General features: G+C 38.9%; 1 protein-coding gene and 1 long non-coding RNA gene across 4 annotated transcripts in view; both read right to left on the bottom strand.

The window, feature by feature from the left end:
* Window positions 1–1279: 1279 nt before the first annotated feature.
* LOC135406684 (uncharacterized) lies at window positions 1280–5950 on the bottom strand. Its single transcript, XR_010426412.1, has 3 exons — window positions 4772–5950; window positions 2957–3039; window positions 1280–1553 (listed from the first exon to the last, which is right to left on the bottom strand). It is a non-coding gene; the product is annotated as an uncharacterized LOC135406684 (long non-coding RNA).
* A 380-nt stretch (window positions 5951–6330) lies between these two features.
* PSIP1 (PC4 and SRSF1 interacting protein 1) overlaps window positions 6331–25900 on the bottom strand; it is a 34881-nt gene continuing 15311 nt past the window's right edge. For 2 of the 3 annotated variants that reach the window (XM_064641045.1, XM_064641044.1), the window contains exons 8-17: window positions 25588–25687; window positions 23885–23960; window positions 22783–23005; window positions 22087–22205; window positions 19664–19719; window positions 18462–18532; window positions 13472–13573; window positions 12565–12784; window positions 9596–9707; window positions 6331–7118 (exon numbers count right to left, since the gene is read on the bottom strand). In XM_064641045.1, coding sequence (XP_064497115.1) covers window positions 7058–7118; window positions 9596–9707; window positions 12565–12784; window positions 13472–13573; window positions 18462–18532; window positions 19664–19719; window positions 22087–22205; window positions 22783–23005; window positions 23885–23960; window positions 25588–25687 — 1140 coding nt within the window. In that variant the 3' untranslated portion in view covers window positions 6331–7057. The remainder of the gene's footprint in view (window positions 7119–9595; window positions 9708–12564; window positions 12785–13471; window positions 13574–18461; window positions 18533–19663; window positions 19720–22086; window positions 22206–22782; window positions 23006–23884; window positions 23961–25587; window positions 25688–25900) is intronic. The other variant, XM_064641046.1, reaches the window with a different exon arrangement.

The raw sequence follows: 25900 nt of genomic DNA on the forward strand, positions 1-25900 counted from the left end.
GGACTTTCCAGTCCTCTTCAGTATTGGATCTCGGATCATAAAGACAGCTGGCATAATTTCTAAATATATTGTTTGCTTGTTTGATGGCTTCTTATGCTGAGTTCAGCATAAGTTCTATGCAGTCAGGTTTTTGTCTGGGGGTTTCTTCCTTTAGCTGTAGGCAAAAGGGAGTGGCCAAAATGTGAGTTTATTCTTTCATTAAAATAATTTGCCTCAGTATGCTCTCTCACCCAACCCACTTACCTTCTTTCCATTAAAAAAGTTGCTGTCAAATCTATTTCAAAATTGGTGTCCCTGCAAATTAAGAGATTTTAGAGGGCCAGTGCCATACTTCCAGTCAGGCAGAGAGAAGCTGGCCACACTCTGGGTGTGGGAGTTAGGAGCATTCAGTGCTTAACTACAAAACAGAGAACTCTTATTAGAAACTTGCTGTTTGTGTGACCTGGTCCTACTTCATATTTAATGATTTAATTTAAATAACAAAGGAAACAAAAAGGTTACGTGAAGTCATAGTTTTTAAAGATACTTCCCAGAAGCTGTCACAGGACAACTGGGTCTGGTCTTGATTTGACATGTCTTTCTGAATTAGTCCTCTAAGTGAAATCCAGCATAGCACTCAGTGTCTGTAACTAAATTTTTATGACACCAGCTGGGTATTTGTGTTTTAGCAACTTGTTAAATGCTGTGAGTTTTTTGGTGATCAGAACTTCAAAGCAGCTTTATTAGTTCATGATGTAAAATGAGAAAGTTTTTTTTTTATAATCCCTCCTCTGTGTGTTTAGTAGTTTAATCTCAAAAGCATTAACCTGAACTTGTGGTTGGCTTTTTGCTTTGATCTTTTTTAAACATTTGGTGATTAGGCAGCATGAACCTCTTCAAGTTATTTCAAACTTCCCAAAGGTCTTGGAGATTCTTTCCCTCATCAAAGTTTTTGCCTTGCTGACAAGATGGTGATACAAAACTCTGTTACTTATATTGAGGAAGAGGAGATGTCCCTCTGATTTACTGCTGCTGTGAAGTTCCAAAACAAAATGTGACTCATATATACAGTGTCACTTCCCAGTGGTAATCAGGCACTTACAATGTTACTCCAAAAGCCCCATGTACTTGAATGATGAGCAACTCAATAGGGTTGCACAGTATTTTAAGCTGTAGTGAACTTGATTCTTGAAGTAAGGATGCTGCTGTCACAGCTAACTTTGCTTTAAATTTTGTGCATAGCTGTGATTTCTTTCTTCAGAAAGAATCAGCCTTATTCCTTATTCCTTATTCCAAACTTAAGTTTGACTGCCTAGTCGGTCTCAACTCTCATAAATTATATTTGTATCTTTCAAGAGACACAGTTCAAGGACACTCAGGCATCTTGGAAGGTGATTTGACCTTCCAAGTCAGTCAGTCAGATTTTGTGAATTTAGGTTAGTTCTGGTTTGTAAACAGTCAGTAAATTCAGGCAGTAAAAGCCCAAGCAGCTGCATGGACAGAGTATGACACAATCAGGAGCTTCATCTCTGCATCCATCTCAACTGAAGCAGCAGCATGGGGACCCATTATCTCTGAAACAGATGTGACAGATGTGTTAGCTCTAAAACACTTGTGTGAAAATTAGGTGGACTTGGCATCCTTGTCAATAACACAGTACCTCTTTTTTTTTTGGTATAAGGGGCTTGATACAAAGGGATGGTCAAAATTGAAAAGTGCTTATGTGAGGATTTCCATTAGCATCTTTACAAAAACAGTTTCAAGGGTTACAGTGAAAGTTGTTTTAGTTTCTTAAGGTTTCAATAAAATACACTTCGTGACTAATGTGGAAACATGAAAAATCCACTGTATAGTAATTATCTGTATTGGAAACTGAATGAGAATGGTGCTTGTCTGATGGTCAGCTGTACAGCCATGTCAGTAGTTCCCCTTAAGAGCAGTTTGTTGTGAAGTGCTGGAGATTGCCAAAACTCAAAATCTGTGGAGGCCAATCATTGTGCCCCTCTGCCGAAGCCAGTTTCATACTGGGGAGCTGCCATGGTGACTGAACTTGCAGGTTTGACTTGAGGTACCCTCTTCAAGACCTGAAGGCTATTCATTTGGGGTATATAAACACCTTCCATTTCATTACACAAGCACATACTCATTTTGCACATGAAAAGCTTTGCAAGCAATTTTAGCATTTAGTAACTATTTGCATGTTTTTTTACTTTGTGTGGGAAACTGCTGTATTCAAAATCTTAATTATACTGCTTTGAACTGAAAGATCTTTCCAAGACGTGTTTTAACTTCCAGTAATCACGTCAGTGGGTTCTGCTTTGTAAAGAGGTTTCAGTATTTAATCATTAACCTTTGTAAGTGCCTGCAGCTTGGGACTTTAATTTCCAAGGCAGCCAAGGTGTTCCTACAAAGTGCTACTGTAACTGACTGCCACTGTGTTTTGTGCTGTCATTCATGAGTGTGAGGCTTTCCCCAGGCACATCTAGCATCTCTTCCCCCTTTGACTGACAGAGCAGTGAAAAGAGAGTTTTAGATGGCTTGCAACTTCACACAGGTAGAGTGGAAATAGTACCAGTTTGTAAATATGGACAGTGTTTTTGTTAAGACTGGTACAGATGCCTGAATGTCCATGTGCTTCTATCTTGACAGAGATGACAACAGAGTAGTTAAGGAATGATGAAAAAATGTATGCAATTTGTAGTCCTCAATACAGTGAGGAAACCTTTAGAAAGCATGCAGCATGTTCTAATATTAAGAAGTCTGCAGTACAAATGTAGCAAATGGCTCCGTAAATCCAGCTGCTGGTGAACAGTGCTGTTTGAATGTTGAAATATTCTTCTGTTGGCTCTCCCACATTACCAAACCCACAATCCTGCCTCATCTTAACATTACAGCCAGTGTACAGAGTATTAAGACCAAAAATAAACACAGTGTGTTGTGCTTAGGGACAGCTTATAGAAGCAGGTAATTTATCCACCTGTAACGCTGTGTAAAACTTCAGTGAAACTACTCCAAATAGACACCAGCAGCAGCTTATGTGTGGGGAGACACCATTGGTCTCTGGAGTGGCATATTTAGCATGGGGAAAAAAAAATCCACTGTTACATATTAAAAAAAAAGTGCAAAGTTGCAAAGATATCTAAAAAGCATTTTTGAACGCAATAAACATAATACTGTTTGTGCAGTGAGGGTCAGGTAATAAGTTCTGATTTCAGGCTTTTCACGCTTTTTTCTGTGCCTCTGGTCACTAGTGGGGATTTTTTTGTTTTGTAAACCATGGAAGTGAAGTGGAGGTTCAGGCCAGGATCCTAAAACTGTTATGCAGTTTACTATTCTAGTTTGTTAAAAAAAGGAGGGGGGAAGAGGCAAAACAAAAAGTAGTTTCATCTCTCCAAATTAGGAGGTAAGAGAATAAGAAGTTACTTCATAGAAGGGTATAATTTCAGTGAAAAAAACCATTATTTTCAAGATAAATCTGTCACTTCCAGATTCTGGAAAACATGGAAGTTTGAAAGCAGTGCTGAAGCTACTGACCTTCCCCTGGTTGTGATGTATGGAGTGCTGGAATTGCTTTTTCCTATTACTGAATATCAAGCTGCTTGGCACTTCTGTAAGAGCAGAACTACAAACAAAAGTGAAGACTGTACCAAGCCGCTGAACTTGAAATGCGGGAAGCCTGTATACTTTGTTTTATTTATGAGGAATCCCCTTTCTCCATACCATGGGTAAGAACAAAAGAACCATAAAAAATCCAGGTGGGCTGACTGAAGAGGCCATGGCAGCAATTTGCAAGGCATGTAAACAATAATGTGACTTCTCAGTAGTGGATACTATGCTGTTTTGGTCATGTCTCAATACTGGAAACTCTTCCTTGTTGAATGGTGCCAGTTAAGGGTTCTGAACTAGTGGTCTCCATCAGGCTGTAATTGTGCTTTACTGTTCCTGCCTCGAAGGTGACACAATACAAAGTGATACACACAGCTGGAACAGTTGCCTTCCCCGATAACCCCATAACAAGATTTGGGTCCATCACTGCTGGTCACTTTGTAAATACCACCTCCTTAGAGCACAGGAGCAGTCAATTTCAAGTAAGCCAGCCAGGTGAGGCAGGAGGCCAGCTTGGTTGAGCAGGAATTTTCTTGGGAGCCAAGGCAGACCAAGAATGTGTATGCCCAGTGGAAGCATGGACAAGGCAACATGGCAGAAATACAGACATGCTGCTTTGCACTGTAGGGAAAAAATTCATGCAGCCAAAGCTCAATTGCAGTTGAAGCCGGCCAGAAATGTGGGAGTGATAAAAAGAGGGTTTTTCTTTAATACGTCAGTGGCAAAAGGCAGTGCAGAAAAACATCAGCCTGTTACAGGATGAGGATGGTCACCTCACAAACAGGGACAGAGACAAGGCAGAGGCTTTCTTTGCCTCTGTCTTCAACACCTATGACGGCCCTCGGGGGTCTCAGTGCCCTGAACTGGAGGACCATGAATGTGAGAATGATCAGCTCCCAGTTGACTTTGAAATTGTGTGGGATCCACTGCTTCAGCTGGATCCTTAGAAATCTATGGGACCTGATGGGATTCATCCAAGAGTACTCATAAGAGCAGGCTGATACCATTGCAAGGTTGCTAAGATTTTGGAATGGTCTTGGGAATTCAGAGAGGTCGTATCAACTGAAATCTGGCTAATGTCAAGATGGGCAGGAAGGATGACCTTGGAAACTACAAGCCTGTCAGTCTCACTTCAGTGCCTGGTAAAGTAATAGAGAAGTTTATTCTGGAATTTACTGAAAAATACCTGAAGGACAATGCAGGCATTGGTCAGAGCCAGCATAGCTTCAGGAGAGGAGAGTCCTGCTTATCCAACCTGATTTCCTTCTAGGACAAGGTAACCCACACAGCTGATCAAGAGAAGCCAGTTGATGTAATCTTTTTGGATTTCAGTAAAGCTTTTGATACTGTCTCTCACAGGATCCTTCTGGACAAAATGTCCAGCACACAGCTGGATACGGACAGGATGTGGTATGTGAGCAATTGGATCATGGGTGGAACACAGAGGGTCATAGTGAATAGGGTGACATCAGACTGGTGACCTGTCACGAGTGGGGTTCTACAGGGCTCCATCTTAGGCCCTGTGCTCTTCACTATATTCATTAACAACTTGGCTGCAGGACTTGAAGTAATACTAATTAAGTTCGCCAGTGACACTAAATTGGGAGCAGCTGTTGACTCCCTTGATGGCAGGGAGGCCTTGCAGAGAGACCTTGACAAGAGCACTGGGCAATCACCAACCATATTAAGTTCAACACGAGAAAGTGACGGATTCTGTACCTGGGATGGGGCAACCCTGGATGTAAATAAAGACTGGGGAATGAGATGCTGGAAAGCAGTGCCACAGAAAGGGACCTGGGGGTCCTGGTCGATGGCAAGTTGAATGAGTCAGCAGTGCCCTGGCAGCCAGGAGGGCCAACTGTGTCCTGGGGGGCATCAGGCAAAGCATCACCAGATGGTCGAGTGAGGGGATTGTCCTGCTCTGCTCTGCACTGGGGTGGCCTCACCTTGAATATTGTGTGCTGTTTGGGGCACTGCAATATAAGAAAGATATTAAACTCTTAGAGAGTGTCCAAAGGAGGGGAACAAAGATGGTGAAGGGCCTTGAGGGGAAGCCATATGAGGAGCAGCTGAGGTCACTTGGTGTGTTGACCCTGGAGAAGAGGAGACTGAGGGGAGACCTCACTGCAGTCACAACTTCCTTGTGAGGGGAAGAGGAGGGGCAGACACTGATCTCTTCTCTGTGGTAACTGGTGACAGGACTGAGGGAATGGCCTGAAGTTTTGTCAGGAGAGGTTTAGGTTGGATATTAGAAAAAGGTTCTTCACCCAGAGGGTGCTTGGGCACTGGAACAGGTTCCCCAGGGGAGTAGTCACAGCACCAAGCCTGACAGAGTTCAAGAAGCATTTGGGTGATACTCTAAGGCACATGCTGTGACTTGGGGTGACCCATGCAGGGTCAGGAAGCTGGACTTTGATGATCCTTGTGGGTCCCTTCCAACTGAAGATATTCTGTGATTCTCTGAAGATTCTTAGAACTATTAAACTCTTAATTTTTAACCTGGCTGGCTGCTATCAAATACCACACACAAGTTGTTCCTAGTTCTGATATCAGGCAAAGTGTGTGTTTCAGAAACAGCTTCCAGAGAAACTTGTACCTGTTGTGTTCCCTTTCATGCCTTCAGGAACTTTTCTTGAAATAATTTACCAGTGTTTCTGTTAAAATTCAAGTTAGGTGTCCCCAAGTTAATGCCAAAGCAATAAAATCAAAATAGTACTAAAATCAGACTCTCATTGCTCCTATGAATGGTTTTGTCTATACAACTCTCTCTTTATTAAATTCTTTAATTCCGTAAATTGTTCAAGACACTGTTTTCCAACCATTGTGCATCAACAGGTTCTGTGAGAATACCACACTTCTTTCCAGTATACTTACTATACCAAAAGCATACCATACAGCCACATTACAGTAAATTGGCACAATGCATTTTGCAAAAACAGAACTAGACTTATTTAAAAAAACCAGTTAGGTATACTCGTACATTAACATTGTAACAGCTACAAAAACGCTGCTTTCAACTCCTACAAAACAGTGAAAAGACATCCCCAGCAAGAGTTGAAAACCTATGGACAAACAGAGGTCAGTATCATAGGAAGAGAGGAGGTTTTATACAAATGAAGCAATTGGAAAATTAGAAGTATTTACACTTTTTCCTGCTATTAGCTAGACAAACATACAATAGTAAGTTAAAAAATATACTACAGCTCTAAGTCCTTTAACTTGTAAGCATTTGCCTTCTAACTGGGATTTCTGACTTTTGAAATGTGTTACCTGTTAATACTGGATAAAACTACTGGCAAAAGTGTTTACATACTTTAAAACCAAGACTAAAGGGGCTTTTATTCCACAAAATTTAACTTTAAAATACTATGCTTATAAAATTATTTAGAATTTCAGCAGTCTATAGATTTCAAATGCAAAACTTAACAATCCTCTTTAATTTGTAATTAAAAAAAAAAATGCTCCTGTGATGTCATTTGTTTTCAAAGGCAGAATCATCTGCTGTCTTTTCAAGCTCTCTCTCTTCACATGTCCTAGAAACAAAATAATGCAACATCATTGACCATAAAAAATGCAGCAAGCAAGACTTACTCCATGTGATTGTACAGTCTAGAGCAAGCAATGCTGATGCACATTTATCACAGTAGATGAAGTTTGTACAAGGAGGCTGGTAGTGATACCAGCGGTAGTATCATACGGAAAACGCTAGGCCCTCATATCTGAAGCTAAGATGGCAGTGATTGGCATCACTATTGATGTATGTGATGGGCTGTGAATAGCAGTCATTCAAAACTCTATTTGTATTCCATTAAAGCAATTCTCCTCAGTCTGCTGCCAAAGGTATGTCAGTTTAGGTGGAAAAGTGCTCTGGCTTAACATACCTTACCACATGTCCCTGCATAGCCAGAAATAATCAATCCACTGTCTCCCAAACACAGGTAACTTCAGGCAGCAGTATGTATTTTTAACAAACAAGAACTGAAAGATATTCTTAAGTGCCAATCAGTTCGGAAATATTACACAACTTCAGTCTTCCAAAATTTTTGACGTACCTCTTCAGAAAGGTACAGACGTATCTCCCCTCTATCAGGAGAAAAGTTCAGAACTGAATAGACAGCACTGTGATTGAAGAGGTTTACAAACTATATGCTTAGAGTCAGCAGTGGGAACCACACAGGTGTTTTTAACATTGATAATACTTATTTTGCTTACTTGTGTCTCACTTCTAAGCAACTGAATACTGTAAATAAAAATGTATGAAAAACACTGAAAGGAAGTTTGTATGATGGAGAGTCTGGAGTGTGCTTGAATTCAGAGCAGGTATGTGGATGTATTTCTCAATATGCAAATATCTGCATGAGGTGTTATAAAATCTGGTTTACAGCTGTTAGCCAACAGTAAATTCAAAGAGACTGTACCGAAGTAGACATAACGTTTTTTTGTAAAGAGGGTTTCTTTCTGTGTTAATGAAAGACTTTGACTGTGTCAAGAGTACAGAATTCAAAGCCACAGCAAACATCACATACACTTAACGATATAAATGTTTATTAGCAGAACATGATACCCTCACTAGCTCATGCATGGAAAATATATTCGCAAGTTCTACAGACACAATCACAATTACTGAAGTATTAAAGGTAGAAATTGTCTTGCCTCAAAGTTACTTTTTTGAAACACTATGCAACAGCCTTTTCCAGGCATGTTGTGTAACTGTCTGGAGTACTGGCCTTACATTTCTTTTGACCAATGTCCATTGAGGTGTCAAACATGCACCCAAATTTCTTAATTCTTTTAATCACAAATACAAAGGGCAATCTGACTGAGATTGTCTTCCTACCACTCAAAAATCCAAGTGTTGTCAGGTTCTAGAAGAAGAATGAGGAAAGAAGCAGGCCATGAAAATAGTCTACCCTGGACAAGCAAGTTTAGTAGTTGTTTTTTTTTAAATACTTGACCAAGTATATTCTATTAGAGGAATAGAACTGAACTACTGAACTGCCTTGATGTTAATGCCAAGTAGTTTGAGTGTTGCACTTTGTTAGTACCACACTGTGTGATTTGGCCAAATCACTTATTTAAGCAGCAGGTTACAATGTCTAACCTGTATGAGGAACCTACACTTGCAACTCCACTATGTTCCTGTAGCATGCTGCTCGCTCAGACCAAATGAATATTTGGCATCATTGGTCGAAAACTCCCAAACTTCTGAAAGCTGTGTAATCAGAAGTCAGTACTTCTGAGGACACCTCATATCAAATACCAAATTAATTTTCATCTTAAGGCGTTTTTTTGTTTTGTTGTGTTTAAGTTTACCTGCATGAAGCTACATTCTGTTGTGTATTTCTCCATATGCTGTAAGAGATTCACTGCCTGTTCTGTTTACAAAACAGCATTTTTTAGTAAGACCAAGGTTTAAATACTTAACCTCCTGACAAATTCAAGCTCTCTTAGGACTTCTTGTCTGGAAATGGTAAGTGCATCAATAAGCATTTGAAGTTCTGGAATTTCTCAGGTCTATGTTCTAGCCTGCAGTTTATCTGCATTTGAGCAATTCTATAGCTACACTGTAGAATACTAATTAAAGCAGCTTGGCTATTGATGAGAATACATGAATTCACAAAAAAATTAATAAATCCCATTAGTTTCTATAAGATTGGGTTCAGGCTTCCTTTGTTTCCAACTTAATAGCATTGAGTAGTCTAAAATAAAGGAAAAAGCTTTTACTTTGCCCTTTTTACTTTTACCACATGCTGATTCTCTCCTACAACAGGACATCCTGCAATTTTGTTAAGTCTCCACTACAGCAGTGAGTGAGATAACTTTTAAAATGTAAATTCGAAACTTAAGCAGAAGATTTACTTGCTATTATCATTCTCTGAAGTTGAGACAAAATTCAGTGAAGAAAACAGTATGCCAACATGGTTAAGTCACCTCAATCTACTGCTGTTCTATTTTACATCATTAAGCTAGAGCAGAACAAAACCTTAGCTCAGCAAGGTTATTAACTCACTTTTTCTTACTGCCAACTTCATGCCTATCTTTCTTTTCCTCAGCGCTTTCTCCATTGTGTTGTAACTGGTTGGTGTCCTGGGCTTCAGACCCTCCATTCAGAACCTTTGAACCTTTAAAATGAAAGTGCAGGAAAGCAGTACTGCAGACAGCAAAACTGTACTCAAAAGCCCCAGATAATTTCTTTATCAAATCAAGCATTATAAGTGTTTTCTCCTCACCTTGATACCCACACACCTGAAACAATACAAAAGACAGCAACTGATATGGTTTCAACTCCTGAAAATTCCATGCAAAGTGCCTCATCCCATAATTCTAGTAATGAGAATTGAACAGCGTATATCTTTCATGCAATTTCAAGTTCTTCTTGTGCTTGCTATGCTACAGATATAGGACTAATGCTTGTTTGTATTCTGACCAGTCAAAGAATATTCACTGCTGAAGTATTCTGTTTACTATTCTAACCTGGTCGGACCATTTATGGGGATTCTTGATACTCTTAACTGTACAAGTTAATAGTCCACCACATATCATTTACTCTCAACTCTAACAAATAAATGTGTGTAATCAAAATATGAGAGTGTATATAAAAAGTAAAAGTGGTTAGCTATAGCACGCAATTTGCAAGCAGGAAAACAAAATATGGAGTAGAAGCTGTATTTAGTGAAGTCCAAGCAGGAATACCTAACTTAATTTCGGTCATGACTACATGCTTTGCTCTGATATTACAAACCAGTGAATTTTGAGTGAACTGCTGAGGAACAAATGACTAAGTCAGAACTGAATCCTATACTTCAAGTTCCAGGTTTATAAAAAAACCCCTCTATTAAACTACTGTACTACAGCAAGAAAAAAATTCACGATGTTTCTCATCTGAATTCTTACAAGCTAAGACATGCTAAAAAGCAGACAAGATCATTTAAAGATGACATTCTAGTAGTGTATCTATTTACACTTGCTCAGAATCAATTCTGAACTTGAATGTTATGGGAGGCATTTAATAAAACAGTAAATGCTATAAATCTCTTGTTACTAAAGGGAATCTGATGCTGTACATCAAGTACAATCAATTACATTTTTTGTGTTTTGTAAAGATAGTCATAGTTCAGCAGTTCAGTTTGGGCAGAAGAGTGCACATAAGGATCAGAATTTCTCTTTATAGCAAATAAAGAAAAAACTACTTCCCTAAAATATCCCCCTACTCTGACAGAAGTTCTTTCCATTCTCTGTGACTGGGTAACAATATGGTATTTAACTGTGTCTTGCTGAAGTTGTGTTAACCTTATCTGGAGTGGCTACACTAGCCACACAATGTGTAGGAAGTCTTTCAGTTTAGCCCTTTGTTAACGTATTCGTTGTGCTGATCACTGGTCTGGGGGAAGATCTGTATGGAACATCTACTACATCACACATTCTCTCACCATAAAATGTTTGGATTTTATCATCATCCTTGCTTCCATAGCAATTAGAAATAAAGTAGCATATCAACTACAGTTTTTCTGAATCCTTGGCATCCTTTATCACCTCAATTACAGTAATTTGTTTATTCCAGATCCAGGTGTGTAATTTTCAAATGATTTCCTAAAACAGTTTTGCTCCCACAGTTCAAGTTCAAAGTAAATATAATTTCTGTGAGGTGCTTGTGGAGATTAAGGATCTAAATAATTTAAATAGATGGGTAGAATTCCTACATTTTCAAGGATTTAAATACATTTGAACACATTTAAAAAGGCAACTATCTATTTTACTACTGATGTATTACTGAGCATGCTTACTATGGAAAGCTTTCAATATTATGCTGTACTTGTACGTTACTGATTTATCTGTGATAGTACTGTTAAGAGCATAAACATTTATTCTCCCATAATAGTAGTTCTGTTAGACTGAACTACTGAAGTTGCATCACAGGAGTAGTACAGAAGTACTTAAAAGTTGCTGCTACACAAGGTAGAGTGTGCATGATACAGGAAGAGGCTAATGAAGGGAATGAAGCAGCTGCAAGTTCCATTGACTTGTGGAAGTCTACGTATGGGAGGAATGGAAGGTTTTGGCTGGGGTAGAGTTAGTTTTCTTCACAGTGTCTAGTATGGGCTGTGTTTTGGATTTGTTTTGGGTTGGTAATAGGGTAACAAGGTTCATAACGCAGAGATGTTTTTGTCATTGCTGAGCAGGGCTTACACAGAGACAAGGAATTTTCTGCTTTTCATAATGCCAATGCTGGCAAGGAGCCTCAGGGTGCATGGGCAGCTGGGAGGGGACACAGCTGGGACAGGTGACCCAAACTGACCAAGGGGATATTCCATACCATATGACATCATGCTCAGTATATAAATTGAGGGGAAGAAGGGGGAAGAGGAGGGATGTTTGGAGTGATGGTGTTTCTCTTCCCAAGTCACTGTTATGTGTGATGGGGCCCTGCTCTCCTGGGGATGGCTGAGCACCTGCATGCCCATGGGATGGATGAACTCCTTGTTTTGCTTTGCTTGTCTGTGTGGCTTTTGCTTTTCCTATTAAACTGTCTTTATCTCAACCTGTGAGTTTTCTATCACTTACCCTTCTGATTCTCTCCCCAGTCCCACTGGTGGGTAACTGAGCAAGTGGCTGGGTGGGGCTTGGTTTCTGGCTGGGGTTAAACTGCAACAATGGTAGTATGTAATTCTACCTCATGTCTAATTTTTTTTTTATCCTGTAATGTAATCAAGTTAGAAAATTTAAAGAAGTAAAAAATGCTAAACTCAATTTTTACAAAAGCCTTTTCCTTCAGGTAATAAGAAATAACATGGCCATGGAAAACATTACACTCTTGAATTTGAAAGTTAGTTATAGCAGTTTTATCCTTGACTATTTCAGTTATGTAAAGGTTTTCATAGATGGGCAGAATTCCTACATCGTGGATGTTTTGAAGCTGTCTCAGAAATTAATAGAGACTAAGTCTTTTATATGACAAAAAACTAAAACCACATGACTTACCTGTTTGGTCCTTTTCCTTTTCCACCTTTTTGTTTGCTCCTTTCTTCCACTGTTCTTTGGTTTTGTTAGCTTCTTCATGCTGCTTCTGCTCAGCAAGTGATTTATTTAGTACTTGGGAAAGAACAGAATCTCCTTCCCCAACAAGAAACATGGTCTTGAACTTGTTATATAGCATTGTAGATTTCTCCATGATAACTTGGCTAACTTTGAATTTCCGTATCTGAAATCAAAGTAATAAAACAATGAGCTTAGGTATTTAAATGCCTATGTAATTTCATTACGCGCTAGATGAAATTCATTTAATCTGAAATGACAGACTTTCCCATTCTCTGATGTATCACAGAAACTAAGAACTGCCAGGTGGGGAAGGACCTTGAGGGATCTCCTTGTCCAACCCTTCATGGAAAAGAGAGCCTGGATCAGGTTAATCGAACCCCCTGTCCAACTGCATCTTGAAAACTTCCAGTGATGGGGACTCCTCCACATCCCTGGGGAGGCTGTTCCAGTGAACAATTGTTCTCACTGTAAAAAAATTTATTTTTTAATATCAAGGTAAAACCTTTCCCAGTGCAACTTGTACCCATTACACTTCATCTTCCTCATATGTCTCCTTATGAAGAGAGAGCTTTGACACTCTCTTTGCAGCTGCCTTTTAAGGTGCTGGAATACTATGATGAGGTCCTCCCTTCAGGAAGGAAAGAACTAAACCCCTCAGTCTTTCCTTAAAAGGGAGGTTCTCCAGCCCTTTGATCATCTTGATGGCCTTCCTTTAGGTCCTCTCCAGCCTGTCTGCATCATCCTTGAACTGTAGGGACCCAAACTAGACATAGTATCCCAGTAATAAAAAAAAGCTGATATCAATTTAAAAAAACATAGAGGTTACTTTAATTAACATTGCAAATCTCACCTTCTTAAGAGTTAGAATCATCTCTGTATGTTTCTGAGCTTGTTGCATTGTGACTTGAAGGGATGCAAGCTCATCAAGAGCCTCAATACACCTGTTCACATCCTGTAAACAAGAAATTAGTTTGAAGACTTAACTGACATGTTAGTAATCTTTAAGTAGCCATACTAAATTAATTTCCATGCTCACTGACACCTTCCTATAACATCCTTAATTTGACTATGTACTTAATTGTAGAATACTTTATGCAGTCAAACTTGCAAACAAAAATTTAACACTAGGTGCCTCTCAGCTACTTCCATAAAAGGCAGATGGTATCTGAGTAACTTGTAACATTTAAAAAGAATTTTATCCTTTCAAAATACAAACTCAAGTTTTATGCTGGTTTCATAATTCTAGTACTTCTATGCTTGAAGCTGTTCTGTCTAGTCAGTCTTTACCATGCACGATTTTTCACAAGTGATTTGCCACTGGGAAGGTAGTAAAGGATATTAAGTGGACTGCAGTTAATATAGAGAACTGTGTCTTTGTAGATTTTTCAGTTAAAAGTTTGATGAACGACACACTGTGCAGGACATACAGAAGGAATTATGTGAGCTTCTGATGCATTTCTAAGAACTAGTGTACTAAAGTCTTCTTTCTATAATACTTCTCATTTTCCTTATCTTCTGCTAGTCTTTATTTTAATTACTACTTAGAACTCAAAAGAGTCATTGCTGGTACAAGTCACAATAATCTTCTGTATCTTGTATAAAGTTGTAGCTTCTGTTCTCAAAGGAAATCAGTATTAAAGAAATTTACTATTTGGCTCATGACAGAATGATTTAGGCCAAATCATGAAAAAATGCTGAAGGGAGAGCTTTCTGAATTTTCTTTAAGGTAAACTGTTTTTTGAGACAAAGTATTGGCATAGACTTAATAAAATAATTTAAGAACAGGCAACACTGGAAACTAACATTTCATACTAACACTGTGGTGTTAGCCTTGGCTAGCAGCCAGATGTCCACAACAGCCACTGCAAACAGGATGAGAAAGCTCATGGTCAAAATAAAGACAGGGATATTGCTTACCAGTTACTGTAATGGGCAAAACAGACTCTACTTAGGAAAATTAATTTATCATCAACTAAAACAGATGTGGGTTGTGAGAAACCAAGACAAACAGTAAACCAACACTTTTCTTTCCCTCCCTCTCCCATGCTCAACCTCACTCCAGACTCCCCTCCCCAGCCCAAGCAGTGCACAGTGGCAGAGGGTCAGTACATCACAGATCCTCTCTGCAACTCCTTCCCTCACACAGTCTGCTTCAGGTTGGGTTCTCCCCATGATCTCCAGTACTTCAGACCAATCTCCAGCATGGGTTCTCAACAGGTCACAGCGTGGTCTCTTCCACAGGTTGCAAGCAGAATACCTACTCCAACAACACAGAGCACCTCCTCCCTTATTTTTTGACCTTGGAGCTTCCTCTGCTGTTTCTCACTTCTTCCTCCCCACCTCCTCCTCCTCTTCTCTGCCCAGTGTGTTTTGCTCTCTGTTCAAGTAAGTTTCCATAGATGTATCTCCATCCTGGCTGAGGGGCTCAGCCATACCCTGCAGGGTTCATTCACTGGAGCAGGCTGGAGCTATCCAGCACAAGACAGCCCCCTGCCCTCACTACCAGAACCTTGCTTCCAAAACCCAAAACAACTCTGTATTCCCAAGTTGTAGTAGCTTGCTGTTCCTCATGCTGCCTACTTCTTCACTCACACTCATACTTTCTTATCTTCACATTTTCTCCAGACTGAACACTCCCAGCTCTCTTTGCCTCCCCTTCTATGACACGTGCTCCAAGCCCTTAATCCATTTTTGTGACCCTTAAGTGGGTGCCCTACAGTAGGTCCATATCTCTATTGTTCCTGGGAGCCCAAAACACGATCCAGTGTCTCATCAGTGCCAAGAAGAGGGCACCCACCATCTCCTTCCATGTTCTGGCAACTCTAATGCAGCCTAGCATGCTGGTTGCCGCTTCAGCCACAGAAGCAGATTGGTGGCTCATGCTAAGCTTGGTGTCCACTAACACCTCAGGTCATTTTCCCACAAACTGCTTTCCACCCACTCAGTGCCTGGCCCGTGCTGGTGCATGGGGTTGTTGTCCAGAGGTGCAGAACTGGAAATTAAGTTCATGAAGTTCCTGAAGGCCCATTTCTCCAGCCTGTCCAAGCCTCTCTGGATGGCAGCACTCCTATCCAATCCTTGATTTCAGTTCCATATAATTTTCAAATTTGCTATAGGTGTGGTCTGTCCCATCATCCCAGTCATTAACGAGATATTTTAATAGTACTGATTACTAGTGACTGGTCTGTAGCTGGACTCCCTGCTACAAATCAGTCTTCTGTGCACTGCTGTTCAGCCAGTTTTCAGTCCACCTTCCTATCCACTTTTCTTAGTCCGGACTTCATGAGTCTGTCTTTGAGGCTGTTATGAGAGACTGTGTCAAAAGCCTTTTTAAACTTGACACAAACTGTGTCCCCTGCTCTCCTTCATTCACCCAGCCAGTCATCCCATAGAAGGATATCAGTTTGGTTAAGCATGATTTCATATTCATTAACCCATGCTGGCAACTCCCAGAGACCTTACTGTACTTTATATTATTGGAAACAGTTTCCAGGAGGATTTGTTCCATCACCTTTCAGGGGATCACCACAGGACTGACTGGCCTGCAGTTTCCTAGACACTCCTTCTGCAAGGTGAGGGTGACATTTGCTTTCTTCAGTCCTCAGGAACCTCCCACTCATCACCATGATTTTTCAAAAATAAAATGGTGTGGATGCACAATGACACTATTAAGCTCTCTCTGCACTCTTCAGTTTATTCTGCATCAGGTGTCACTTTGTTTAAGTGTTCTTTAATTTGATCCTTGTTCTCTGAGCATCAAGGCTTTCCCATTCTTGATCTTTCCACTGGTCTCAGGGACCTAGGATTCCTGAATGGAATTGTACTAGCAAACTGAGGTGAAGACACTGATTTACCTTAGCCTTCTTTTTTACTAGGATCCCAACCCCATTCAGCAGCAGGCTCACATTTTCCTAGTCTTCTTTTTACTGGTGAGGTGCTTGAAGCTTTGTTGTCCCCCATTTCTCTCCCGAGATTTAACTCAAGGTGGGTTTTCATTTTCCTAAGCACATCCCTTCATGCTTGGACAGTGCTTGTATATTCCTCCCTGTTCACTTTTCACTGCTTCCACTTCTTGTATGCTTCCTTTTTTGTGTCCTTACTATAGTCAGGAGCTCTTTGTTCATCTGTGCAGCCTTCCTGCCACATTTGGTTATTCCTTCTGCTTGTGAAGATGAATCAACCTTGAGAATTGCTAAAAGTGAGCCAGATCTCCTGGTCCCATCTTCTCTCCATCACAGTCTCTCAAGAGATTCTTCCAAGCAGATCTCTGTAGAGGTCAAAGTTTGCTCTCCGGAGTCCAGGGATGAGATCCTTTTTGCCCTGCTCCCTTCTACCAGTAACCTGAACTCCACCATTGCAGTCATTGCAGCCAAGGTTGCCCCTGATCTGCAAATGCCTGACAGCTCTTTGCTGTCTAGAAAAATCAGGTCCAGCAAGGTGTCTTGCCTTGTTACCTTCTTCATCACCTATGTTAGGAAATTACCACACTCCAGAAGCTTCCTGCATTGGTGTGTAAGTCTCATGCCCCTTCAGCAGATACCAGGATGTTTCAAGCCTCCAATCAGAACCAGAGGTGTCTCCCAATTGTTTAAAGATGACTTCATTCTCTACTTCTCCCTGATTAGGTGATCTGCGGTTGACATCCTCAGGATATTACTCATATTGGTCTGCTCAATAATCCTGACCCATAAGCTCTCAGTTGGCTTATTAACTGCCCCAGTGCAGAGCTACACGTTTCCACTGATGTTTCACAGAGTTCTTTCATCTTGTCTTCCCAGCACCCATCTTTCCTGAAGAACTTCTCACTGAACCTCTGATATCAATGAAACCGCAGCCCTGCAACTGCAGATATCCAGCTCCCCTGGGTTGTTCCCCCTGCTGTAATGCATTAGTGTAAAGCCACCCCTAAGAGAAAAACAGTTGTGCTGACATTCCAGAAAAGTTGAAAGCTTTCCTCATAATGCTGTGCTGCCAGCACTTCCTCATTTCTGTGCTGAGGTGGTCATGCCAATTCAGTCCTGTTTGGCAGAAGAATGCTGTTGGTTACAAAGTCAGTTCTGTTTACATTACTCTGCTGACATTTGTTTATATCTGACTGCCATCCTGCTCCACACCACTTCCTCCTCTGCTACCATTCCTAGTTTGATGGTCTTCAACCAGGCTGGCCAGGTTGCCTCTTGGCAGCACTACTTTTGGGTGGATCCTGCTACCTCCTAGCACACTTATCCATTCCTTCACAAGTTCTTTTCTCAAGAAAGGAGGCAACCACCTGGGTCCCTATACCTTGACCATCACTCTCAGAGTCATGCAGTCATGCTTCATAATTTCCAAGCATCCCCTGACTAACACCATTGGTAGCCAACACAAAATCAGCAGTAGCAAATAAATAGTCTTACGGCCAGAAAGCTTTAAACATCTGCCAGTAATATTCCAAATCTGAAACTCCAACAAGCAACAGATTTCACTCACTTGACAGTGAGTGGAGTCAGCAGACTGGTGCCCCCAACTCCTTGCATCAGGAAGTCTGCCACTACTACACTCAATGTCTCTCCGATGTTTCCACATAGCTAAGCATGCTGATCTGGCACCAGATGCTTCATTTTACATCATTCCATCTGAATGTTTACAGTAAATAATTTATTATCAAGTATTTTCAAACAAAACCAATTTAATTTGCTGACACTCATTTTTCACTGCCCACAGTAACCACATTTAAACAGCAGTTATCTTTCAAATTTAAAGAATTCCTCTCATTTTCAGAATATTATTTAAAAACAAGCACACAATCACTTCCTACTGGAATTTGACATATAAATCAGTTTTTAAAAAAATATACTTACCAGATTATCAATTTTCAGAGAATTCTTTATTTCTGCATGTATCCTTTGAAGCCTAGAATCCATTGATGTTTCTGAAGATTAAAACAGTATGTATGAATATTTGATAATAATATCAGGTTTGTTTTTGCAGAAACGATTCTACAAATATAAACTTCACACAGAAAGCAGAAGAATATGGGCATGCATCCTACATGCAGGAGGGCAATAAATACACCGTAGGGCTTGCTATCAGAAATAAAATACACAGTTTTTTTAAAACTGAACATTATTAGCAACCCACTTAGTTTTCTCCTTAGGACTTAAAACTGAAAAGAATTTTCTATTCCAATACACAGCTTTCACACTCTAATTGTGGGCTAGCTTAACAAGAAGTTTTAATAAATACTAAGAGTTACAAAGCTGGAAGACTTAAGACAGGACACTTGGATATCAATGATTTGTTTTCAGTAAACTGGTCATGATTCAAGTCCAAATCCACCCAAATAAATTTTCCCAGTACACATGCTTCAGCAGGTGCGAAAGATGAACAAACGTGGCCTACTCTAATTCACATGCCGAATGCCTGTTTGGATTTGATACATATTCTGAACAATACTTCACGCAAACAGAGTTTTCCTTCAAGGCCAATCCATCTTGGATGAGTTTTTGTTTTCCCCCTGCTGTGACACTATGTTGGCTGGAGTCTATGACACTGGATTTGTACTATACTACAAATTACAGCCAGTGGTTTGGATTGCCCTCAAAGATGGGAGTATTGAAAAAGGAGTTACTTATCCCTGTGAAGGTCAGTCTGTGAGTATGGGTCAGTAGAGAAGACCACGGCAACCTGAATCTAAGCCTCCGGCTTAGTAAGAGGTAGTATCTAAATACTTTCAAGAGGTCTCTCAGAGTACAGTGTTATGAGAAGATAGAAAGGAAAAAATGATGGGAATAACTGAAGTGATTCAGTTCAAAGAGTAAAAGCTTTTGTTTCTTGCTCACAAGCAGAAGAGACCAAGGCTCAAAAACTCAAATGATAGTAAAGTCAGAATATCCAAGACCTGTTCTAATGCACTTCAGAAAGAAAGAACACAGGCAAGAAATGCACTGTTTCACAGACCTGAATGGATCAGACATCCCAGCCCACACAGCCACCCTCAGCAGTAAATTCTGCCCAAAATATAATATGACCAAGAAGTACTGTTTAGCTTCTTTAAACTAACCTCTCTTCTTCTCAATCTTCTTAACTTCTGCTTTCTTGCCTTCTTCTTTACTCTGCCTGTGAAAAATGTTAAAGTGTTTTTCCAATGTCGTACACCCTGCTTTTCATACTTTTTTTTCTAATTTTTGGATGAGATGCAAAATTTTGAAGCATTATCTCAGTACAACATTGACATGCAAGAACACAAAGAGACAAACCCAGGTTTTCAAAGGCTGAACAAAGTAACCAAATTAATTAGCTAAGATACTGCTGATAAATCGTCCTACTCACAGCTGCTTTTCCCTAGAAGCAGCAAATTACAGGATTTTAAAAACAAGTCACATTTCCAAACCATATTTTTTGGGGGGTTGCATGTATAAATTGGTAAAATGGCATTGTACAGAACTAACTTTTGGAGAAGGAAAATATTTTTATGAGGATAACAAAAAGAGTAAAACTATTTGACATTTCCATGGGGAATTATGGAAAGATCAATTAATCATAATCAATTCCTATATGACTGATTTTCTCAAATAATTAAATGTAACAGTAAACATATCTTACAAGTGACCATAAAGATATCAGTAATAATTTAAATATTCTTGAAGGAAGTAGTAATAAGGAAAAAAGATTTACTGCAAATGCATTGAAATCTCCTGGATCTTTCTCCAATTGTATCACTGAAAATAATGCTGGGGATCGTGAAAAGCAAAACAAAATTTGTCTCCATCTCAGTTACAGGATGAACACAGGCAGAAATCTTTCAAACACACTTTTAAACTCCTTACTCAGAGAAGATCATGAACTCCTGTTTAGCAATTTCTCAGTCTTGTCTTACTGAGGGGTTTAAAGGCCTCATTTTAGAATTTGCATATTTCAGCATCTCATAACTAAATGTCCTGTGACTAATTTACTTCCTGTCACAGTAATATGTAGGCCTGCATGTCTTATCTTCCATGTTTCTTTCATAATCTATCCAGTTATAGAATCAACACTTTCAAAGTACATAAAACTAGTTTGCTTCAACTGGCAGCACAATCTTAACAGCAGAGACAAACTGTATGGTGTAAAGCACTTTAATTAAATAAATACTAACAAAGTAGCTACAAAGACCAGAAAATGGATACTATGCTGACAAGCAAAGTAATCAAAACACATAACAGTCTATACTATTTTTAGTCAATATTGAGTTTTGTGATATTAGTCATCAGCTATAATTAAATTCATTATGCATTCAGAATCTACTTCTCATTTATCTTACTGAAACAAAAATCTATCTGCCCTCCAATGCATAAAATACGACACCTATTTAAAAGTAGAAATTTGATTATTATAACTAAATCAATATATGACTTGATTTAGTTCGATTGCAGAAATCAATCAGCATGTGTCAGAGTTAAATACTGATATATTAAGAGCTGCTAAGCTTCTAAGGACAATTTAATATCTCTGAAGTTGCTACAGGCAAGTAGAACAACTATGTTAGGTTTCCAGAGGAGTGACAGGAAGAGAAGAAAAAAAAGGGGCTGGAGGATTAAAAAAAAAAAAAAAAAAAAAGACTCCCACAAAACTAGATTCTTGTTAACGAACATGAAAAAGGTAGGATTTTGTTGTTACAGGTAAAGGGGACCATTATTCTCTTCCTTTTTCTCCAAATTTTTACCTTGTTCTCCCTTTCTTCTGCCCTCCCACCAACTGTGGGGATCATGCCTTTGTGGTGGCAGCTTCTTCATTCATTTGCAGAAAAGCTCTTGAAAATGACTCAGATTTCTTCCTACTGTTCCCCTCCTCCTTCCCCCCCAGTTTCTGGCAGGATCTTCTCTCCATTCTTATGCTTGATTCATTTGTGCTAAATTATTTTCCAAATGCAGACTGCTGTTGGTATCACTCAACTGGCTTTGCAGTGCTAGAGTAGAATAATGCTTAATTTTTTTAACTTCTTCTGTCCAACAGCGTGTGCTCCAGCTGCCAGACAGAGAAGGAAATGTTGTCCAGATAACCCTATGCATTCCACATCTGATCAAAAATCCATAACCATGATTTAAGAGGTCCTACCAGTTGTCAATCTAATGTATCTAAAAATTGTAACAAAAATACATGGCTGTCCTGAACAGTTTTTCACACTGACCCCTTTATACATGGTTATTCTTAGGTTAGTTCTAAAAAGAACCACCAGTTGTCCTCTGCTAGGGATTCCAAGTCACTGAAAGATTGACATCACTTAATTTGTATGTTCAATTCTTCCCATCCTCCCACAAAAGAACATACGGTTTAGAGGAACTTTTTACTCTCCCCTTAAAAATTAAAATAGAAAAACAAAAAGGCAAGGGGAGAAAAACAGAACACAGTGCAAACAAGTTTGGAAGTTTTTCAAATATTGTCCCCTCCCATTAGGTTCAAAGTATTCCTACAACTTGTGGGCATCACATGTCAAAATACACTCACGATTCAGATTCTGTCTGTTCCTCCTGTTTACGCTTTCTTTCTGTTACTTCTCTCTCATGTTGGCCTCTTACAACGCCCCTTCTGTGCGCTGCCTGAAAGCTTCTTCCTCCTTTTTTCTTCTGTTTTTATTTAGCATTTAATGGTTGGAAAGAGAAAAGCGAGATTATTGAATTATTGTTTCCGTAAACAGATAAACCTACCTACACAGGTATCTTTCTCTGCTCCATGGAGCAACCTGACAAAAGGTGGCTTTCCCTGAAACTAAATATAATTTCATTAGTCTTTTCTTCCTTTTTTCTTTTCATTGGAAGGCAATGCTAAGGACTAGAAAAATAAAGACATTACAAATTGTTGGCTAGGGACAGCTTTGCACCTTTCAAAAATGTGATTTCAAGCCAAATGTTCTCCAGATGCACCCAAGGAAAACAACATCTGTGTTTCAAGGAACATAGATTAAAAAAAAAAAAAAGAAAAGCCTTCTGACAAAATTAAGGCTACATATAAATTCTTAGAAAATACTGCAAGTTCCTCCAAGAATTATTTGAGGAAATTAAGTTTTGAAACTTCTGTTCTATACATCTGTAAGCCAAGTCACAGGACTCCAAACTTCACTAAGATCTAGCTTTAACTTGAAGAAAGATCTTCAGTGATACTACTTTCCTTTATAATAAGTTTGTCAGGAAAGCAAAATTATACCTTGTCCCCTTCTTGTTCTTCTTCATCTTCAGAATCAGAAGCTGATGTAGAACCCACTTTTGCAACATTTTTCCTTTTTGGTTCAGCCTCTTTCTTTCCTTCCTTTTTATCAAATTCCTTCTTTGATTTCTCCTCTTCCTTCTGACTCTCCTCATCTTTTTTCCCTTGCTTTTTGGGCTTTTCTTCTGATCCTTTTTTCTTTGCCTTCTCCTCCTCATTAACACTAAAACACGAACAGTATTTAGGCACCATGTCCACTACCTACAGCGACTTTAAAAATGACATTTTAACTCAGTGAGCTGATTTTTTTAACCACAGAATATTAAAAATTATGAAATTAATTCACTTTCGGTTAATTTAATGCCTTTTGAAAAAATACTTTGTGTTCTTCTAAAATTAAAGCCCCGTAACTGTGGGGAAAAAACCCCATAAAAATAAATAATAGTATGGAGGCTCCAATGAAAATAACTTTAATATAAGTGCATAGATTCAAACCTAAGAAGTTCGTGGTCAGCAAGTTCTCCACATACATATGGGTCTGCAGGACCAAGAGTGCATATACTGTAAACTAGGTTTATAAAGTGCCCTTATTTAAGGTGTACATATACCAAAACTGTGCATTTGCTAATTTATAGAAAAGTAAACCAATGCCCAACTTTTTCTTGAGTTTGCAGAAGCACTAAGGACTTGACATAAGAACTGAAGACGGCAAAAACAAAATTTAGGTAACTAATAGGGTTGGAATTCCATCAGAAGAGACTTCTGAAACAAAAAATGCAAGAAAAAAAAAATTGCTATTTCAACTTTGTGTGATCTTGTATTTTCTCTTAGTAAATATCTGTCCTCTTCACTCAGCAGGAATTTTGCACAGAATTTACAAGTTAGGAAATTCAAGATTTTCTGTTGCTTGTTCCAGAAACGTAGGACCTTGAGTTACTCTGTATTATAACTACATCAACAGAAACAGTAACTCATACTGAGCACTAATGGGGCAAAAACTGTCAGGAACTCACTGCTAACTATGAAGTCTTAACATAAGGAACAACACTGTTTACAATGAAGAAACTTTAATTTTAGAATTAAGGAAAAAACCGTAACTCACAGGTCACCCTCAGAAAGACATGATGGTTTCACCAACTTGGGTCTCCCTCTTGGTTTTGGAACTTTTACTTCAGAAGCTAGTAGTTATACAGAGATAACAGGTTAGTCCACAGCCACCACCTACTCCTTGTCTATGTGGAAAGATTCTTACTCAACAGACATAAGCTACCCTTAAATCAAATAAGTTAAAGTGTTGGTAGTTTTTCAGCTGACTGGTAAATTAAAAACTTTGGTGTTTTTCAGCCACAGGCTCCAACTACCAATTCTTGTGCTTTTTACAAACCATAGTTAGATTTGTTTCACACATTGCATAACTAATACAAACAAGTCTTAAATTAGACAATGAGAAAGTCTGAAATTAGAGAATTAATTCACTTAGTGCCCACATTAATACAGTTTGTTATCCATATTTTTAGATGTATCATGGGACTTCTATCACTCTTCATGGTAACAACCCACTGTCAGGAAGTTCTACCACCACACTATAGTGCAGATCAAACCCCTGCATTTCCTCAGACTCAGCACATTCTTAGGAGTAAGACAAACAGCATGTCTGTCTTCTTGGCACCTATATACTTCAAATGCTTTTCCAGTACCACAGTGAACATGTGGTCAGGAAACCTAACACTCACTATTTAAAGTCTTGTTGGTCTTAGCACGGAGCACTGCTTAACGAGAGACGAGGACATCATATCAACACCAGAAAAGGCTTTATAGTACACTTTCCAAAAAGGTATTTTATACTGGAGGCAAAAGCATCTCTTATAAATCCTTTCCTGCTCTTACAGATGGCAGTTAGTAAAAAACGGCAAAAAATGGTAAAGATAAAACCACAAATATTAAAGATGTACATTTGGTACATGTAATGAAATGACAGAGGGGCATGAATTAATATTTAAATTTCCTAACAACTCCCAAGGCAAAAGTAAATAAGTCTATTTAACTGTGGTTGCACTGGTTTTACATTGTCAGCAGATACAGATGACTAAATTATTTGTTTCCCTGATTAGATGCTCATACAACGCACTTAACTGCTGCAAGGACTGTTTTCTCTTGTATTAGTTAATGATCAAGATAATCTGCAAGCTTACCATAAAACTTACAATAGATCATTGCTACTTGGAAAGAAACAGGCACTATAGTGCCACCAAATGATTCTAATTATACATGTTAAAAAAGCAAGTTGTTTGTTTTTTAATTTGTCTATCAACCTACAGACTGCCTTAAACATCTTTTTAAACAAGTCTCTCCACCTCTTAGCTTTTTTTCTTGTCCTCAGAGCTCCACCTACAGGTTTGTTGTTCCCCCAGTTCTCTTGTGTTTTATGGATATTCTAACACAATCAAAGTAGTTTGTAGACCTTTAATGTATATAAACCTTTATGGAGCAAAAATGCAGAGAGAGCTCTTATCACATATTTATACTTCAGCAGTATTTTATCAAGAAGGTTTTTCTAAAGGTAATAATTGTATCCAAAACCAGTCTTTAATTTCAAAGACTGAGCATTAATGCTAACAATTTAAATCCATTTATGTCCTAAATTCATCAGTTTGAGATGAGGTTCTCATTATAATCTATTAGCAAAGCCCACCTTTAGCATGAAAAAATACTCTGTAGTACTTTAGGGGAAGGAGACAACTCCCTGACTAATTCTACACAGATATTTCTGTGGTGAAAAAAATTAGATAATTCTTCTGAAGTTACCTGCTGGTCTTCCTCTTTTGGGGCTTACTTTTGGAGACACTGGCATAGGAGCTGCTGCTGCTCCCACTGCTGCTTCCTCAGCTTCAGCTCGTTTTTCAGACTAATTTAAAGAATGAATTTCACAAGTGAAAAAAATACATGACCCCAGTATCTCAATTACTTTCTCAAACAACAGTTTTAAACTTCTAGAAATAAATTATTATGCTATTGGTTGTACACATGAAAAAGTTTCCAAATTCAGTAACAGATTATATTTAAGTATTACTAATTTGACCCTCTCCATACCATCACTACCTGATAAGAAATGTTTCAT

This window comes from Pseudopipra pipra, chromosome Z (genome assembly GCF_036250125.1).
Source record: "Pseudopipra pipra isolate bDixPip1 chromosome Z, bDixPip1.hap1, whole genome shotgun sequence".
Classification (NCBI taxonomy): domain Eukaryota; kingdom Metazoa; phylum Chordata; class Aves; order Passeriformes; family Pipridae; genus Pseudopipra; species Pseudopipra pipra.